Genomic DNA, 16863 nt, shown 5'->3' on the forward strand with positions numbered 1-16863 from the left:
GGAGGCAATTTGCAACTGGAGTCAGAGGAGGTAGGGGAGGTCCTTAATGAATACTTTGTTTCATTATTTACTAGTGAGAAGGACCCTGTCATTTTTGAGGACAGTGTGAAACAGGTTGATATGCCCGAATAGTTTGATGTTAAAAAGGCGAACGTGCTGGAAATTTTGAGAAACATGAGGATAGATAAGTCCCCTGGGCCAGATGGGATATACCCAAGGTTACTATGGGAATCACAGAAATCATACAATCCCTACAGTATGAAAAAGGCCATTTGGCCCAACAAGTCCACTCCAACCCTCTGAAGAGTAACCCATCCAGACCCATCCCCCAATTTATTATTTTACATTTACCCCAAATTAATGCACCTAACCTACACATCCCTGAACACTGGGCAATTTAGCATGGCCATTTCGCCTAACCTGCACATTTTTGGATTGTGGGAGAAAACCGCAGCACCTGGAGGAAACTCGAGCAGATACGGGGAGAATGTGCAAATTCCACGCTGACAGTCGCCTGACGTTGGAATTGAACTCGGGTTCCTGGTGCTGTGAGACAGCAGTGCTAACTACTGAGCCACAATACCACCTGTGAAACACGGGATAAGATTGCTGTACCTTTGGCGATGATCTTTGCATCTTCACTGCCCACTAGAGTAGTACGGCAAATGTTATTCCCTTGTTCAAGAAAGGGAATAGGAAAAATCCTGAAATTACAGACCACTGTAACATCAGTAGTGGGCAAATTATTCGAGAGAATTCTGAGAGACATGACTTATCAATATTTGGAAAAGCATAGTTTGATTAGAGATAGTCAGCATGGCTTTGTGAGGAGCAGGTTATGCCTCACAAGTCATACTTAATTCTTTGAGGATGCGACAAAACCCATTGAAGGTAGAGCAGTGAATGTGGTGCATATGGAGTTTAGCAAAACTGTTTGATAAGATTCCTCATGGTAGGCTCATTCAGAAAGTAAAGAGGCATGGGATAAAGGAAAATCTGTCTGGATACAGAATTGGCTGGCCCATAGAAGTCAGAGTGTGGTAGTAGATAGAAAGTATTCAGCCTGGTGCTCAGTGATCTGTTGTGTTTCACAGAGATCTGCTCAGGGACCTCTGCTCTTTGTGATTTTTATAAATGACTTGGATGAGGAAGTGGAAGGGTGGGGTAGTAGGTTGACAGGATGCAGAACTGGGCTGAGAAGTGGCAGATGAAATTCAACCTGGAAAAGTATGAAGTGATTCATTTTGGAGATCGAATTTGAATGCAGAATATAGGGTCAATGGCAGGATTCTTGGCAGGGTGGAGGAATAGAGGAATCTTGGAATCCAGGTCCACAGATCCTGCAAAATTGCCACACAGTTGATAGGGTTGTTAAGAAGGCATATAGTATGTTGGCATTTATTAGCAGGGAGATTGAGTTTAAGAGCCACAAAGTTATAAACCCCTGGTTAGACCATACTTGGAATATTGTGTTCAGCTCTGGTCACCTCATTACAGGAAGGATCTGGAAGATTAGATTAGATTCCCTACAGTATGAAAACAGGCCTTTCGGCCCAACAAGTCCACACCGACCCTCCGAAGAGTTACCCACCCAGACCCATTTCCCTCTGACCAATGCACCTAACGCTATGGGCAATTTAGCATGGCCAATTCACCTGACCTGCACATCTTTGGACTGTGGGAGGAAACCGGAGCACCTGGGGAAACACACACAGGCACGGGGAGAACGTGCAAACTCCTCACAGATATTCGCCAGAGGCTGGAATCAAACCTGGGTCCCTAGCGCTGTGAGGCAGCAGTGCTAACCACTGAGCCACGGTGTTGCCCCCAAGCTTTAGAGAGGATGCAGGGGAGATTTACTAGGACGCTGCCAGGACTGGAGGCATGTCTTATGAAGAAAGTGAGGGAACTAAGGCTTTTCTCATTGGAGCAAAGAAGGATGAGAGGTGACTTGATAGAGGTACACAAGATGATAAGAGGCATAGGTAGTGTGGATAGCCAGAGACTTTTTCCCATGACGGAAATGTCTCTCACGAGGAGGCATAATTTTCAAGGTCACTGGAAGATGTTTAGTGGAGATGTCAGAGGTCAGTGGGTGCGTGGAATACACTGCCAGCAGTGGTAGTAGAGTCAGATACATTAGGGACACTTAAGTGACTCTTGGATAGGCACATGGATCACAGCAAAATAAACGGTATGTAGATTAGTTTTATCTTCGAGTAGTATAAAAGGTTGAAGGGCCTAGTCTGTTTTATACTGCTCTATGTTGTAAATTGTCCAAACTGTAGCTTGTAATTTACAGGGTACTTTTTCCCTGTCACAATTTGAAGAATTTGCACACTAAAAATGGTGGGATTAGACACCATTATTATGTTAGCAAATTTTGGGCCATTGTGCAGCTTTAAGAAATCAACCATTAACTTGTACAAAATCCATGATTCTGAATCAAACAAACTTGTTATGTTTTGCTTTGAGTATTGGAGAAACAAGCAAATTTTCAATATTACCTGTATAAAAATATTGCATCGGTTGGAAAGATGCTCAGCAAACTTCTCTACACTCTGTACCTTGGACAAGATGCATTCCATTTTCATCATCCATGAGCTTACAAACAAGTAATATGACTGCACATCTCTATAAGACAATGTTTTACTTGAATTAGAGATTTGGAAAGATGAAAACCACAGAAATAAAACATGTATTCTTATTTTGAGACTTTTTTGATCAATAGATTAATTATCCTCTTATAAACAATCCTAATTAATGATTCTTAATTTTACTTTGTTTACTTAGCTGCTATTCTTCTTTTACAGAGAAACAGACCATTCAGCCCCTGAAATTCCATTTACTTCAATGATGACTGATTTCTACCTTAACTCCAATGAAGCTGCATTGTTTCCATATCCCTTAAGATCACTTCTATATCTAAATATCAGTGTTGATACTTTCCATTAAACTCCAATCCCAAGGTTTTTTTTTAGATGAAATTTAGAATTCCTAGTATTCTTTCTGTAAAGTGCCTTTTGACACTGCCCCTGGACACCTTCACAAATTTTAATTTACATCTCATTCTGGCCTCCTGATGAAGGAAACTCAATCACCAAAAACGATCGATCTAGTGATTAGAAACATTGAAACATAGAAACCAGGTGCAGGAGGAGGCCAATTGGCCCTTCAAGCCTGCACGATCATCCAACACGATCATGGCTGGTCATGCAACTTCAAAAGGATGGCCTCCTTCTTCAAGGACCGCAGATTCCCTCCAGACGTGATCGACGATGCCCTCCACCGCATCTCCTCCACTTCCCGCTCCTCCGCCCTTGAGCCCCGCCCCTCCAACCGCCACCAGGACAGAATCCCAATGGTTCTCACCTACCACCCCACCAACCTCCATATACAGCGTATCATCCGCCGTCATTTCTGCCACCTCCAAACGGACCCCACCACCAGGGATATATTTCCCTCCCCTCCCCTATCAGCGTTCCGAAAAGACCACTCCCTCCGTGACTCTCTCGTCAGGTCCACACCCCCCACCAACCCAACCTCCACTCCCGGCACCTTCCCCTGCAACCGCAAGAAATGCAAAACTTGCGCCCACACCTCCTCCCTTACTTCTCTCCAAGGCCCCAAGGGATCCTTCCATATCCACCAAAAATTCACCTGCACCTCCACACACATCATCTATTGCATTCGCTGCACCCGATGTGGCCTCCTCTATATTGGGGAGACAGGCCGCTTACTTGCGGAATGTTTCAGAGGTCCAACCAACCCAACCACTCGGTGGCTCAATACTTCAACTCCCCCTCCCACTCCACCAAGGACATGCAGGTCCTTGGACTCCTCCATCGCCAGACCATAACAACACGACGGTTGGAGGAAGAGCGCCTCAGCTTCCGCCTGGGAACCCTCCAACCACAAGGGATGAACTCAGATTTCTCCAGTTGCCTCATTTCCCCTCCCCCACCTTGTCTCAGTCGAATCCCTCGAACTCTGCACCGCCTTCCTAACCTGCAATCTTCTTCCTGACCTCTCCGCCCCCACCCCACTCTGGCCTATCACCCTCACCTTGACCTCCTTCCACCTATCACATCTCCATCGCCCCTCCCCCAAGTCCATCCTCCCTACCTTTTATCTTAGCCTGCTGGACACACTTTCCTCATTCCTGATGAAGGGCTTATGCCCGAAACGTCGAATTTCCTGTTCCTTGGATGCTGCCCGACCTGCTGCGCTTTTCCAGCAACACATTTTCAGCTCTGATCTGCAGATCTCACTTCCTCCTCCATGCAACTTCAGAATCCCACTTCCAGCTTCTCTCCAGACCCCTTGATCTCTTTAGCTGGCAGGGCCACATCCAGCCCCCTCTTGAATATATCTAACAAAGTGGCCCCACCAACGACGGCAGAGAATTCCACAGGTTCACAACTCTGAGTGAAGAAATTCTTCCTCATTTCAGTCCTGAATGGCTTACTGTTAATTCTTAGGCTGTGCCCTGCAGAATCTGTTCTGCAGTCCTCACTCCCCAAAGCCACTGATCTTTTTGTCAGGCATTATGCAACTGGAGCTTTAAGTATTACTTCCATCATTTTGCATTCCAATCTTTTCAAGATAAAGGCCAATATTGTATCAGTCCTTTACTTTACTTTGCACCTGCCCATTGCATAAATTATGTAACTTTGCTAACTTGTGTATTTGGGTCCCTGAATCTTTTTACCTCACAAGGTCTGGTTTGCCATTTGGCAGCAGGGATCCCAGAAGAGGGGTCTCTACGTGAGAGTCCTCTCATTTCCATCAAGGACCTAGAGTGGAGGGTGTTGCATGTAGCAGTCCCTTATAACCACAGATTGCAGCAGTTCACAGACTCCCAGCCCAACTGTTTATTTAGTGGTGATGTGCAGTCTATGGATCATGTATATATATTGATTGTAGAAGATTGCAACCGGTGTTTGGCAAATTGAAAAATCTTTTGTTGTGCTTTTGATTGCACTTCAGCCATATGTTCCTGATCTTTGGATATCTGGTGAAGAGGGGTGTGAGCGGATCAGAGGACCTCCTCCTAAGTCTGCTCCTAGGCCTGACCAGGCTGGTTATTAACAAGTCCAGGCAGCAGCTTACAGAGGCGGTCATAGCTGCCAACTGTCTGACCCTCTTCTGCAGTTAGGTTCATGTACAGGTGCCTCTGCAGAGGGAGTACTGATTATCCATCAATGCTCTTGATGCTTTTACAGAGAAGTAGTCACTGCAGGGAATACAGTGCTTTATTTCCTCCCCAATTCCAGTTTGATTCAGCCCATCCCACTCTTCCCACACCTCCTTCACTTCCGATGGCTCATATTAACCATAATGGGCTTTGTGTGTGAATATTTAATTGGCTACACATTTAATAGATGGTGATGCATGGTTTTTAAACAAAGATAACAAAAATTCACCATGATTTGGTGGTGGGAAAATTGCTTAGTGGTGTGTGATAGGCTGATGTGGTCCAGTGGTATTGTCCCTTCCTGTGGACCAGAAGGTTCAGGTTTAACTTCTACATACCACAAGCATGTATCATAACACACCAAAAAATATCGATTAAAAATATATATGAAGTGGAACCAGTCAGATCCTTGTGGTGTAGTGGTAGTGTTCCTACCTCTGAGCCAGAAGACTTGGCTTCAAGTCCCACCTGCTTCAGAGGTAGGTCATCACATTTTTGAACAGACTGATTAAAAAAAACACTTACAGTACTCGTAATGGCGTAGTTGTAGTGTCCTACCACTGAAACAGCAGGCCCATATTCAAGTCCCACTTCTTAAGAGGTGCTTAGTAATACCACTGAACAAGTTAATTGGACAATATATGAAGCAGACCTGGGGGCTTGCTGAAATAGTTCAGCTGGCAAAGTGTTAGCACGAAGATCTTTAGGTCCCCAGTTCAATCCTGCATTGAAGGGATCACAGTGGTAGTGTCCCTTCATCTCAGCCAGGAGGCCAGGGTTCAAGTCCCACCTGCTCCAGAAGTGCATCATAACATCTCTGAAAAATATAAATAAAGCAGGCCCAGGAATGCTGTCTGTCCCAGCTGGGACTAGCCTATATACATGACACATTGGTGCTTACTTTGGTGTTCAACAGTAAATGATGCTCATTTCCAGCTGGTCTTGCTAAGTTATTACACCAATCCATGGAAATTTTTCCTAAATTCAGATTTGTTTTAATGAATAATGCATCCACAATTTTCTCTCTATATATTGTTAATATCTTGGATCTATTGGGTCCTCAAGAGTTGTCTATCTTTAATATAATTATCTTTGCCTTTTTATTTCATTGAATCAGTTCCTGTTCTTCATATATTGTCAGCTCTTCTGGTATCTTTGGTATTTAAGGAGAAAGTGAGGACTGCAGATGCTGGAGATCACAGCTAAAAATGTGTTGCTGGAAAAGCGCAGGTCAGGCAGCATCCAAGGAACAGGAGAATTGACATTTCGGGCATAAGCCCTTTTTCAGGAATGAGGAAAGTGCGTCCAGCAGGCTAAGATAAAAGGTAGGGAGGAGGGACTTGGGGGAGGGGCGTTGGAGATGCGATAGGTAGGGAAGAGAGACCTATCACATCTCCAATGCCCCTCCCCCAAGTCCCTCCTCCCTACCTTTTATCTTAGCCTGCTGGACACACTTTCCTCATTCCTGAAGAAGGGCTTATGCCCGAAACGTCGAATCTCCTGTTCCTTGGATGCTGCCTGACCTGCTGCGCTTTTCCAGCAACATATTTTCAGCTCTTTGGTATTTAACCCTCATCACTTACTGTGAAGACCACATCAATTTACAAGTTAACAATTTCTGAATGCCAAGTACAGCATCACTTCATTTCCCTTAGTTTCTCAGCATATTTTTATAAACCCTTTTATCTTATTGTAGCTATCCTTTATGACTTTTCTTGTATTCCTTCTTACGGTATAAAACCCACTAATATTTGGGACTATAAATTAAAATGGAAGTTGGATTGCTATGCAACTGAAATACCAAGAGTTTTGCAACTTGGAAAAATTGGGTGCTCCATATGTTTAGCTGCAGTGGATGGTGTTGCTTTTTGAAATGGAGGGAGATAATTTGCGACTGAGTGACAAAAGCTTTTTCAGCTAAGGAAATTCTGCTTGAGACCAGCCCTCTAATTATCACAAAGTACAATTCAAACAAAGCTATAACTGCAAGGACAGCAGGGACATGCAGAAGCTGCAAAATGAAAGACTCATCTCTCTCCTTACCCATATCAAGGGAAATGAGCCACACAGGAAAGAATTCTAACAACAGACCTTGGTCCACTTGATCAACTATTAAAGTAAAGAAATGCCGTCGCTTTACAGTCAACAGCATTATGCCTTAAAAACGTTATTATGTCTAAAAATCAAGAGAAACTGAAAAAATTTAATCCACTTGAGATCTGGAAGTTTGTTCTTCACAACTTGTTTACCTTACCTATATCATCTTTCCGCCCAAAAGGGGTCAAATTTTCTCTTTTCTGCCTGTTTTAATGTATGCGTGCATGCATATACACGCATGTACCGCTAATGGAGTCAGGTGTTACTAGGGGAAATAGCTTTAAATTAAGGGGTGGTAGGTATAGGACAGATGTTAGGGGTAGATTCTTCACACAGCGGGTTGTGAGTTCATGGAATGCCCTGCCCGTATCAGTGGTGAACTCTCCTTCTTTATGGTCATTTAAGCGGGCATTGGATAGGCATTTGGAAGTTATTGGGCTAGTATAGGTTAGGTAGGATTCGATCGGCGCAACATCGAGGGCCGAAGGGCCTGTACTGCGCTGTATCCTTCTATGTTCTATGTTCTATGTATGTGTATATGTACAAGCATGCGTGTTTGTGGATTGGGGGTTTTTGAGGGGATATAGTTTAAATCACCGTTGTAAATTAGAGGTCACTTCTTTTATCTTCCTTTTGATAAAGGAGAGTGTGTTACAATAAATGATTATGTTATTGCTTGTTAAGTAACTTGTGAATTGTTTTTGTCTTGAATAGTAGTCAGTCAGGTGAATTGTCCATTTTGATTGTGTCTTTGGAATGTTACTTGAGACAGCTTGTGAAAAACTGGGGCATAATTATCAGTGCTCTCGTCAGTTAGGTTGTGACAACAGCTTTTACCATTTCCTTTGTTGTTCTTTATATCGTTCCGTTAACAAGGTTATTTGTCCTTGGCATTTTTAAGCGCCGTCGTAAAGGTACAGGTGCCGATATGACTGAACGTGTGACTTTAATAATGGCTAAGAGATACTGCCTGAGGCAACAATCAGGGAAAAGGGCCTTTAGGTTTTTTTTAAATACACTTATACAATGAAAGGGCCAGTTCTCCCAGTTCAGGGATTTTTTTTAGTTCGGTTTAACTTTAGCTTGGGACTCCGAGAAGCTGCTGGGAAAAAGAGGCTCCATGCTTCAGCCAATGATCCATGGCTTACCCTCTCTGCAGTCTCTCCTTTCCTGTAACAACCTGAATTTACATCTTTGCCAAGGAAGTGAGGACTGCAGATGGAGATCAGAGTCGAGAGTGTGGTGCTGGAAAAGCACAGCAAGCCAGGTAGCATCCGAGGAACAGGAGAATCGATGTTTCAGGCATAAGCCCTTCATCAGGAATAAGGCTTGTGGCCGGGGGCTGAGTGTTAAATGGGAGAGGGCTGAAGGGAAGGTAGCTGGGAACGCAATAGGTAAATGAAGGTGGCGGACAAGGTGATAGGTCAGAGAGGAGGGTGGAGTGGATGGATGGGAAAGACGATGGACAGGTCAAGAATGCTGTGCAGAGTTGGAGGCTTAGGACTGGAAAAAGTTTGGGGGGGGCGGGGAAATGGGGAAACTGGCAAAAATCCACATGTGGTTAAAGGGTCCCAAGACAGAAGATTAGGTGTGCTTCCTCCAGGTGTTGAGTGATTAGGGTTTGGCGATGGAGCAGGCCCAGGATTTGCAAATTGAAGTGTTTAGCCATGGAAGGGATAGGATTTCCCCTCCCCCCACTTTGTTCCAGTCCCAAGCCTCCAACACGGTACCGCCCTTTTGACATGTCCATTGACTTTCCCATCTATCCACTCCACCCTCCTCTCCGACCTATCACCTTCTCACCCACCTTTATCTACCTATTGCGTTCCACACCCCCACCCCATTTATCTCTCAGCTCTCCCCTGCCCACAAGCCTCATTCCTGATGAAGGACGTGTGTCTAAAATGTCAATTATCCTGCTCCTTGGATGCAGCCTGGCCTGCTGTGCTTTTCCAGCACCACACTCTTGATTTGTGCCAAGGGGTGTGTTCACGGGACGTTGCAGGAAATTGGATCACCTGTTTGTTAAGTTGCGGGTGTTATCGTTTTTTCAAATAGTTATTATTCGAAATACTGTTTTCTTTTGCTTAAGTTTAATTTGGTCATCTGTAAATAAATTCTATTTTGTTTAAAACTGAGTGGTTTGACCAGCTGCAACATCCTGGAATATCCACCTTACACCTGCTTAAAACAACGAGACAAGTTAGGGTCCGGGCTATCATCTTGAAATGTCTTGAGGGAGTCTGGTCTGATCAATAACACCTAGCAGACAGGATCATGACTGCTCTCTGTTTTTGTTATGTGTCATGTTTTGTAAACCACGACTTTCACACCACCTAAGTCAAGAAATGTTATTTCACTATACCATGTTCAAAAGCTGATGCTAATCAGATGGCAGCAAGAATCAGAGGACCAACCAGACTCGAAAATTCCAGGACGCAAGACTTATAAAAATACAAGCTGTGGAAAGTGTAACGAGATAACTTTCAGCACTGAAAAAAAGAATCTGAGATCAAAGTTCTTCCGGTTGAGACGACTGGTGGCTGTTCTTGCAGTTTGTTCTGTGGACTACTGAATTTTCTAAGTGTGTTTGGTATAAATTTTATTTGAATGGCTCTGCAAGTGAGTTAAAAGGGACCAACATGATGCTGAACAATCTTTGGTTAAAATGCATCTGCCACTTTTGCCATCAGATGACAAACAGTCACGTACCTTTTTTTTTGCCTTATATAAACTGAGTGGCTATAGGGATTAGTAATCTTACATCGACAAAATCGATCTTATATAATGAGACACCGTGTCTCATCACTGTCTCCCTAGACAGAGAAAATTGGCTTTCCTTGTTGATTCCATCAGAGATCTTTTATTTTTCTTACGTAACTATTATATTTTGTCCTTCGATGAAAACAGGCTCAATGTCTTTTAACGATCAGACCTACTGCCCTTGGAAGTATCCTGGTGAATCTAAGCAATATGTTCTCACCAAGAGCATTTGAAACAAACATTATACAAAATGCAGTAATCCACAAACAGAAACTTACTTAGAGAGTGTTTGGGCCTTCTGTTGTAGAAATGTTTCTCTCTGGCTTTTAATAGTTTGTAAATTCTTTTTTTCTGTAATCTTGGCAGCTGGTGCCATTTTGTCCAACAAAAACTGATCGGCAAACCAGATAATATTAGCAGTGAGGGTGATGGCCGGTACCTGCAATGAGTTCAATAGGTCAAGCAATACCAGGATTCAATGTGACTTGAATGAAAAAACGTTAAGTGAAATATCCTACAGGTAGACACCACTTACCTTCTTGCAAATATCCATTAATGATTTGTACAGTTTTTTATCTAATGTTCTGAAAATCTGGAAGTGCAACACAAACAGTGTGCAAACCCCAACATACTTATCTCGCTGGTCAATTTCAGAAGGCTCCCCTGTGCAAAAATAAATGACAATTAAAAAATTTTATGGAATGATACAATCATTGCAAGATGCAACCTTGGAGAGCTATTAATGACCTAAGACGTAAATGGATGTAAAACATAATTCTTAAACTGACAAACGTCATCCAGAATATTGTTTATTGGAAGTCAAATTATGGATTTCACTTCAAGAATGCCAATGAAACATTACAGCAGGTTAACATGATTCAACAAATACAATGTCACATGATCTGAAGTAATCAGCACAGTGACAGGATAGGCTTGCCAGACTCTTTCAGTAGTACTTGTCAGATTATTTACAGAAATCTTGTTTTAAAACTCAAATTTAAAAGTTACTTTCGCCATCAAAATTAGAAACAACACTGAACATACATTGTGTAGCATACATTTACATTGTGTCCTAAATGTAGCAAAAATGCCCCAAGACACTTCACATGAACAGTATCAAGAAAACTTTGATAGTCAGCCACATACCAAATGGGTGACCAACAGCATGCATTTTAGGAAGATTTGAAAGGAGAAGAGGGAGAGGATACAAAGGATAGTGAAATAATAGCAAGATTTGAAAACAAGTTGAGGTTTTAAAATTGAGCTGTTGTCAGCTGTTGAACACAAGTCAGCAAGTACAAGGATGATGGGACAATAGAATATTGTGGGAGTAGAGATGGAAGAGTTCTAAAAGATCTCAAATATTCACGGATGGCAAGGCATAAACCTGGTCGGAACAGCATCAGAATTGTCAAGCCCAATTGTCAAACCACATTCACTGTAGCACATCAGGGAGGCTGACAGGTTTCCAAATCAGGCAAAGGTGAGGACTGCAGATGCTGGAAACCAGAGTGGTGCTAGAAACGCACAGCAGGTCAGGCAGCATCCGAGGAGCAGGAAAATTGACATTTTGGGCAAAAACTCTTCATCAGGAATAGAGGCAGGAAGCCTCCAGGATGGAGAGATAAACGGTGGGGGTTGGTTGGGGGGGAAGGTAGGTGAAAGTAGCAAAGGGGGATGGAGGTGATAGGTCAGACAAGAGGGTGGGGAAAGGTAGCAAAGAGTACAATAGGTGAATTGAGGTGATATGTCAGAGGGGAGGGCAGAGGGAATAGGTGGGAAATGAGATTGGCAGGTAGGACAAGTCATGAGGACAGTGCTGAGCTGGAAGGTTGAAACTGAGGTAAGGTGGGGGCAGGGGAAATGAGGAAACTGGTGAAGTCCACATTGATGCCCTAGGGTTGAAGTGTTCTGAGGCAGAAGATGAAGCGTTCTTCCTCCAGGTGTTGGGAGCCTGGCAGGTAGTGAGGAAAGTGATCAATCTGAGACTGGTATAGTTGAGAAAAGAAGCGAGTCAAACAATCAGAACAGGCAGGGACAAAGCAGAGAACAAGGCAGGACTGAAAATTTAAACTGCATTTATTTCAATGCAAGGGGCCGAACAGAGAGGGCAGATGAACTCAGGGCATGGTTAAGAACATGGGACTAGGATATCATAGCAACTACAGAAAAATGGCTCAGGGATGGACAGGACTGGTAGCTTAATGTTCCAGGATACAAATGCTACAGGATGGACAGAAAGGGAGGCAAAAGAGGAGAGGGAGTGGTGTTTTTGATAAAGGATAGCATTACAGCTGTACTGAGGGAGGATATTCCTGGAAATACATCCAGATAAGCCATTTGGGTTGAACTGAGAAATAAGAAAGGATGATCACCTTATTGAGATTGTATTATAGACCCCCTAATGGCCAGAGGGAAATTGAGAAACAGATTTGTAAGGAGATCTCAGTTATCTGTAAGAATAATTGGGTGGTTATGGTAGGAGATCTTAACTTTCCAAACATAGATTGGGACTGTCATAGTGTTAAGGCTTTAGGTGGAGAGGAATTTGTTAAATGTGTGCAAGAAATTTTCTGGTTCAGTATATACCTACAGGGAAGGTGCAAAACTTGACCTACTCTTGGGAAATAAGGCAGGGCAGATGACTGAGGTGTCAATGGGGGAGCACTTTGGGGCCAGCGACCATAATCCTATTAGATTTAAACAGTGATGGAAAAAGATAGACCAGATCTAAAATTTCTAATTTGGAAGAAGGCTAATTTCAATGGTATTAGGCAAGAATGTTCAAAAGCTGGTTGGAGGCAGATGTTCGCAGGTAAAGGGATGGCTGGAAAATGGGAAGCTTTCAGAGGGAAAGATATAAAAGAGACCTAAGGGGCAACTTTTTCACGCAGAGGGTGGTACATATATGGAATGAGCTGCCAGAGGATGTGGTGGAGGCTGGTACAATTGCAACATTTAAAAGGCATTTGGATGGGTATATGAATAGGAAGGGTTTGGAGGGATATGGGCCAGGTGTTGGTAGGTGGGACTAGATTGGGTTGGGATATCTGGTCAGCATGGACGGGTTGGACCGAAGGGTCTGTTTCCATGCTGTACATCTCTATGACTCTATGACTAAAACACATAACGAGAATCCAGAGAAAGTATACTCCTGTTAGGGTGAAAGATTGGTAGATGGAGGGAATGCTGGATAACTAAAGAAATTGAGGGTTTGGTTAAGAAAAAGAAGGAAGCATATGTCAGGTATAGACAAGATAGATCAAATGAATCCTTAAGAAGAGTACAAAGGCAGTAGAAGGGTACTTAAGAGGGAAATCAGGTGGACAAAAAGGGGACATGAGATAGTTTTGGCAAATAGAGTTAAGGAGAATCCAAAGGACTTTTACAAATACAATCAGTACTAAAGGGTAACTGGGATGAGAATAGGGCCCCTCAATGGTCAGCAAGGCAGCCTTTATGTGGAGCCACAGGAGATAAGGGAGTTACTAAAAGAGTATTTTGCATCAGTGTTTTCTGTGGAAAAGTACATGGAAGGTATAGAATGTAGGGAAATAGATGGTAACATCTTGAAAAATGTCCATATTACTGAGGAGGAATTGCTGGATGTCTTGAAAACACGTAAAAATGGATAAATCCCCAGCGTCTCATCAGGAGTACCCTAGAACTCTGTGGGAAGTTAGGTAAGTGATTGCTGGGCCCTTTGCTAAGATATCTGTATCAGTGATAGTCACAGGTGAGGTGCCGGAAGACTGGAGGTTGGCTAATGTGGTGTCACTGCTTAAAAAGATTGGTAAGGAAAACGAAGGAACTATAGACCAGTGAACCTGACATCGGTGGTGGGCAAGTTGTTGGAGCGAATCCTGATGGAAAGGCAAGAACTGATTAGGGAGAGTCAACATGGCTTTGTGCTTGGAAAATCATGTTTCATGAACTTGATTGAGCTTTTTGAAGAAGTAACAAAGGGGATTGATGAGGTAAACGTGATCTATATGGACTTCAGTAAGGTGTTCGACAAGTTTCCTCTTAGGAGACAGGTTAGCAAGGTTAGAGCTCATGCAATACAGTGAGAACAAGCCATTTGGATACAGAACTGGCTCAAACCGTAGAAGACAGAAGGTGGAGAAAGGGTTGTTTTACAGACTGGAGACCTGTGAACAATGAAGTGCCACAAAGATCGGTGCTGGGTTCACTACTTTTCATCATTTATGTAAATGATTTGGATGTGAGCATCAGAGGTATAGTTAGTAAGTTAGCAGATGACACCAAAATTGGAGGTGTAGTGGACAGCAAAGGAGGTTACCTCAGATTACAACTGGATCTTGAGCAGATGGGCCAATGGGCTGATAAGTGGCAGAAGGATAATTTGGATAAATGCAAGGTGCTGCATTTTGTGAAAGCAAATCTTAGCAGGACTTATACACTTAATGGCATCTTTGGGAGTGTTGCTGAACGAAAAGATCTTGGTGTGCAGGTTCATAGCTCCTTGATAGTGGAGTTGCAGGTAGACAGATAGTGAAGGCTGCGTTTGGTATGCTTTCCTTTATTGGTCAGGGTATTGAGTACAGGAGTTGGGAGGACATGTTGCAGCTGTAAGCTGTACAGGACATTGATTAGGGCACTTTTGGAATATTGCATGCAATTCTGGTCTCCCTTCTATTGGGAAGGATTTTGTGAAACTTGGAAAGGGTTCAGAAAAGATTTACAAGGATGTTGCCAAGGTTGGAGGATTTGAGCTATAGGGAGAGGTTGAATAGGCTGAGGCTGTTTTCCATGGAGCTTCTAAGGCTGAGGGGTGACCTTATAAGAGGTCTATAAAATCACGAGGGGAATGGATAGGGTAAATAGATAAAGCTTTTTCCCTGGAGTGAGGGAGTCCAGAGCTAGAGGGCATAGGTTTAGGGTGAGAGGGGAAAGATGTAAGAGAGACCTAAGGGTAAAAAGTGAGGTCTGCAGATGCTGGAGATCAGAGCTGAAAATGTGTTGCTGGTTAAAGCGCAGCAGGTCAGGCAGCATCCAAGGAACAGGAAATTCGACGTTTCGGGCTAAAGCCCTTCATCAGGAATGAGGAAAGTGTGTCTAGCAGGCTAAGATAAAAGGTAGGGAGGAGGGACTTGGGGGAGGGGCGATGGAGATGAGATAGGTGGAAGGAGGTCAAGGTGAGGTTGATAGGCCGGAGTGGGGTGGGGGCGGAGAGGTCAGGAAGAAAATTGCAGGTTAGGACGGCGGTGCTGAGTTCGAGGGAATCGACTGAGACAAGGGAGGGGAAATGAGGAAACTGGAGAAATCTGAGTTCATCCCTTGTGGTTGGAGGGTTCCCAGGCGGAAGATGAGGCGCTCTTCCTCCAACTGTCGTGTTATGTTCTGGCAATGGAAGAGTCCAAGGACCTGCATGTCCTTGGTGGAGTGGGAGGGAGAGTTAAAATGTTGAGCCACGGGGTGGTTGGGTTGGTTTGTCCGGGCGTCCCAGAGGTGTTCCCTGAAGCGTTCGCAAGTAGGTGGCCCGTTTCCCCAATATATAGGAGGCCACATCGGGTGCAGCGGATGCAATAGATGATGTGTGTGGAGGTGCAGGTGAATTTGTGGCGGATATGGAAGGATCCCTTGGGGCCTTGGAGAGAAGTTAGGGAGGAGATGTGGGCGCAAGTTTTGCATTTCCTGCGGTTGCAGGGGAAGGTGCCGGGAGTGGAGGTTGGGTTGGTGGGGGGTGTGGACCTGACGAGGGAGTCACGAAGGGAGTGGTCTTTTCGGAACGCTGATCGGGGAGGGGAGGGAAATATATCCCTGGTGGTGGGGTCCATTTGGAGGTGGCAGAAATGACGGCGGATGATACGTTGTATACGGAGGTTGGTGGGGTGGTAGGTGAGAACCAGTGGGGTTCTGTCCTGGTGGCGGTTGGAGGGGCGGGGCTCAAGGGTGGAGGAGCGGGAAGTGGAGGAGATGCGGTGGAGTGCATCGTCGATCACGTCTGGGGGGAATCTGCGGTCCTTGAAGAAGGAGGCCATCTGGGCTGTACGGTATTGGAACTGGTCCTCCTGGGAGCAGATGCGGCGGAGACGAAGGAATTGGGATTATGGAATGGCGTTTTTACAGGGGGCAGGGTGGGAGCAGATGTAGTCCAGGTAGCTGTGGGAGTCAGTCGGTTTATAGTAGATGCCTGTGTTGATTCGGTTGCCCGAGATAGAAATGGAAAGGTCTAGGAAGGGGAGGGAGGAGTCTGAGACAGTCCGGGTGAATTTGAGGTCGGGATGGAAGGTGTTGGTAAAGTTGATGAACTGTTCAACCTCCTCATGGGAGCACGAGGCAGCGCCGATACAGTCATCGATGTAGCGGAGGAAAAGGTGGGGGGTGGTGCCAGTGTAGTTGCGGAAGATGGACTGTTCCACATATCCTACGAAGAGACAGGCATAGCTGGGGCCCATGCGGGTGCCCATGGCAACTCCTTTAGTTTGGAGGAAGTGGGAGGATTGGAAAGAGAAGTTGTTCAGGGTGAGGACCAGTTCAGTCAGTCAAAGAAGGGTGTCAGTGGAAGGGTACTGATTGGTGCGGCGGGAAAGGAAGAAGCGGAGGGCTTTGAGTCCTTCGTGATGGGGGATGGAGGTGTACAGGGACTGGATGTCCATCGTGAAGATAAGGCGTTGGGGACCAGGGAAGCGAAAATCATGGAGGAGGTGGAGGGCGTGGGTGGTGTCCCGAACGTAGGTGGGGAGTTCTTGGACTAAAGGGGACAGAACCGTGTCGAGGTACGCGGAGATGAGTTCGGTGGGGCAGGAGCAGGCTGAGACAATGGGTCGGCCGGGGCAGTC

General features: G+C 44.6%; 1 protein-coding gene across 2 annotated transcripts in view; it reads right to left on the minus strand.

The window, feature by feature from the left end:
- Positions 1–16863, minus strand: part of washc4 (WASH complex subunit 4) — a 133794-nt gene that overhangs the window by 50489 nt on the left and 66442 nt on the right. For both annotated transcript variants that reach the window (XM_060843064.1, XM_060843063.1), the window contains exons 12-14: positions 10593–10720; positions 10336–10496; positions 2508–2634 (exon numbers count right to left, since the gene is read on the minus strand). In XM_060843064.1, the coding sequence (XP_060699047.1) occupies positions 2508–2634; positions 10336–10496; positions 10593–10720 (416 nt within the window). The remainder of the gene's footprint in view (positions 1–2507; positions 2635–10335; positions 10497–10592; positions 10721–16863) is intronic.

Source organism: Hemiscyllium ocellatum, chromosome 23 (assembly GCF_020745735.1).
Source record: "Hemiscyllium ocellatum isolate sHemOce1 chromosome 23, sHemOce1.pat.X.cur, whole genome shotgun sequence".
Taxonomy (NCBI): Eukaryota; Metazoa; Chordata; class Chondrichthyes; order Orectolobiformes; family Hemiscylliidae; genus Hemiscyllium; species Hemiscyllium ocellatum.